The 2,362-nt window shown below is 34.8% G+C and overlaps 1 protein-coding gene across 1 annotated transcript; it reads right to left on the reverse strand.

The window, feature by feature from the left end:
* Positions 1 to 668: 668 nt before the first annotated feature.
* Positions 669 to 1,988, reverse strand: LOC18037245 (vinorine synthase). Its single transcript, XM_024181258.1, has 2 exons — positions 1,483 to 1,988; positions 669 to 1,272 (listed from the first exon to the last, which is right to left on the reverse strand). The coding sequence occupies exons 1-2, from the start codon at positions 1,986 to 1,988 to the stop codon at positions 669 to 671; spliced, it is 1,110 nt and encodes a 369-aa protein (XP_024037026.1).
* Between the last annotated feature and the right edge of the window lie 374 nt (positions 1,989 to 2,362).

The following is a 2,362-nucleotide window of genomic DNA, read 5'->3' on the forward strand; positions in this document are numbered from 1 at the left end:
CTTGATGAAACTAATAAAAAATATGAATTGATTTTTTTTAAAGATGAGGCAGCCTTATAAAAAATAAAAAAAAGCTATTAGCCAGCAATACAAATAAAGAAGCAACGCAAGATAAAGAATAAAATGAGAGAATATATTATAGAGTGATTTTATTCATTCCAATTGTGTGTGTGCAAAACAAAAAGATGAGCTCTTATTTTATAGTTACATAATCACTCCATGAAATTAATGAAAAATTATGGATCATAATTCCTTGTGAGATAGTGTGAGTTATAGGAAAGCTAAATGTTGCTAATGGGAAATAGTGGGGAGACTAAGAGATATATGTTATGAATATCTACATTTATTTTAATAAATTCATAACACTCCTCCTTGGATGTTCATTACAAAGAATGTGCCTCATTAAAATCTTTACATAATTGTTATTGTGTAATAACAATAAAATTAATTATGAGAAGATGAAAAGTCAAATCTAAAAGAAAATTTCTCTATTTATTAGATAATAGAGAATATACAAAGATAAGAAATGGTGATGCCACATCACCTCCTCAAATTCCAGCTTTATATAGATATATAGATAGATTAAAATCATAAAGAAACAAAGAGAAAATAATACAATTAACTAACCACTCTTTTAAATTCAAAACAAGATAAATATCGTCACTTTGCTACTTTGCTATAAGTATGCTAGGATTAGAGGAAGCATGAGCCATGATGCTAGGATTTTTTTCAAATTTGTCCATGTCTTCCTCGTATAATACCACCCATGCTTCTACTCCTTTACCATCACTTGTATCTGATAAAAGAGCAGCATTAGGTAATGACACCGACCCGATACTAAGCCAAACAGGCTTCCCCCAACCAAAATCAGCTTCATAATAACGCAATCCAACCACACTAGTTAAAGTTAATGATCTTGAGTCTTCCCATGCTTCATTCATATCCTTCATGAAACCTAAATACTCAATATTATTCATCACATTGCTTACATTTCTCTTTGCTTTGATCACTTTTTTCACTAAGCTTGTTGCCTCTATGTCATCATCCCCGACTAGTGGCCATTCTGCCCTTACAAACCGAAAAATGTTACCCATGCACTGTGGAATCATTGGTGGATTCATCTTGCTCCGCAAATTCATAGTATAATACATTGCATGAGAGTACAACTTGTTATTAATTGCCCTCTTTCTTTCTTGAGCCACAGCGATGAAAGCACCCCAAATGAGTGATGAAACAACCATGAAACGCGATGCTTGTAACTCATGATCAAAACTGCCCACCATTATTTCTTTGTTCACCTTCTCTTTTAGAGCCACTATCTTCTTGCCATCAAAAAACAATCTTTTGAACACAACTTTAGATGTTAACTGTGGCTTTATGTGCTGATCCTTCAGTGAACTGTGCGGAGGAAACAAAGAGGTGCAATCTAAAACGACGTTATTGCAAATATTTTCATTTACTCCACGATTGATCTCAGCCCACAATTTCATGAAGTTGGAGATTGCTGAACCATCTGCCAATCCATGCCATATACAGATACCAATTGCCACGTCACCGGTACTGAAATAATTTACTTGAACAGCCAAAAGCGCTCTTTCAGAAGCCTCTAATCTCAATGATTGTGGGCTTGGTGGGATTAATTGTTGCATCACACCCATATTCGGTGGTTGAAGAAACTTTGACATATCACAGCCAACTTGAGCTTCAATAAACGTAACTCCATGATCATTACATTCAACTGAAAAGCTATCAACGAATCTTCCAGCTAACGGGTAGTAGTGCGTTAATGTTTTTGCCAGAGATTGCTTCAGAAAATCAGAATTTTTCCTGAAATCTTGGTGCTTATTGGCTGAGTAGAAGAAAACAAAGGGCATGTATAAATTAGAAAACATTTGATCAAGCATAGAAAGTTCATAGGTTCTAAGATGTTTTGGAGTTGGAGACGAAGGCTTGATAGCTTCGGTGGAAATGATTTGAACATCGTCCATGGCGCAGCTGACGGTTTTGAGTCTTCTTCTTGAGGTGATGATTTGGAAATTGATGACAGTTTTGGAAATTGGTTTATTTTGGAAAATGCTTCTCATAATCATTGACATCTTTGTGCTTTCAGAAAATCAAAAAGTGAGTGGCTTCTTGTCTGTGAAATCCGTGTCATATATACATACGACAAACGTAAATAGCTTGCGGGTGAAATAACGTCAACAAAAAACAATGTAAATTAACATTATAAGGAAGGCCGACTGTGTACCGTTGTGTCAGATTAATGCTAAATATATTATATGCAACCAAAGGATCAATTCTCTCTCTCTCTCTCTCTCTCTCTCTCCCCCCTCTCTTCTTTTTTTTATTTTTATTTTTATTT

The sequence above is a fragment of the Citrus clementina genome, unplaced genomic scaffold (genome assembly GCF_000493195.1).
Source record: "Citrus clementina cultivar Clemenules unplaced genomic scaffold, Citrus_clementina_v1.0 scaffold_7, whole genome shotgun sequence".
NCBI classification, from domain to species: domain Eukaryota; kingdom Viridiplantae; phylum Streptophyta; class Magnoliopsida; order Sapindales; family Rutaceae; genus Citrus; species Citrus x clementina.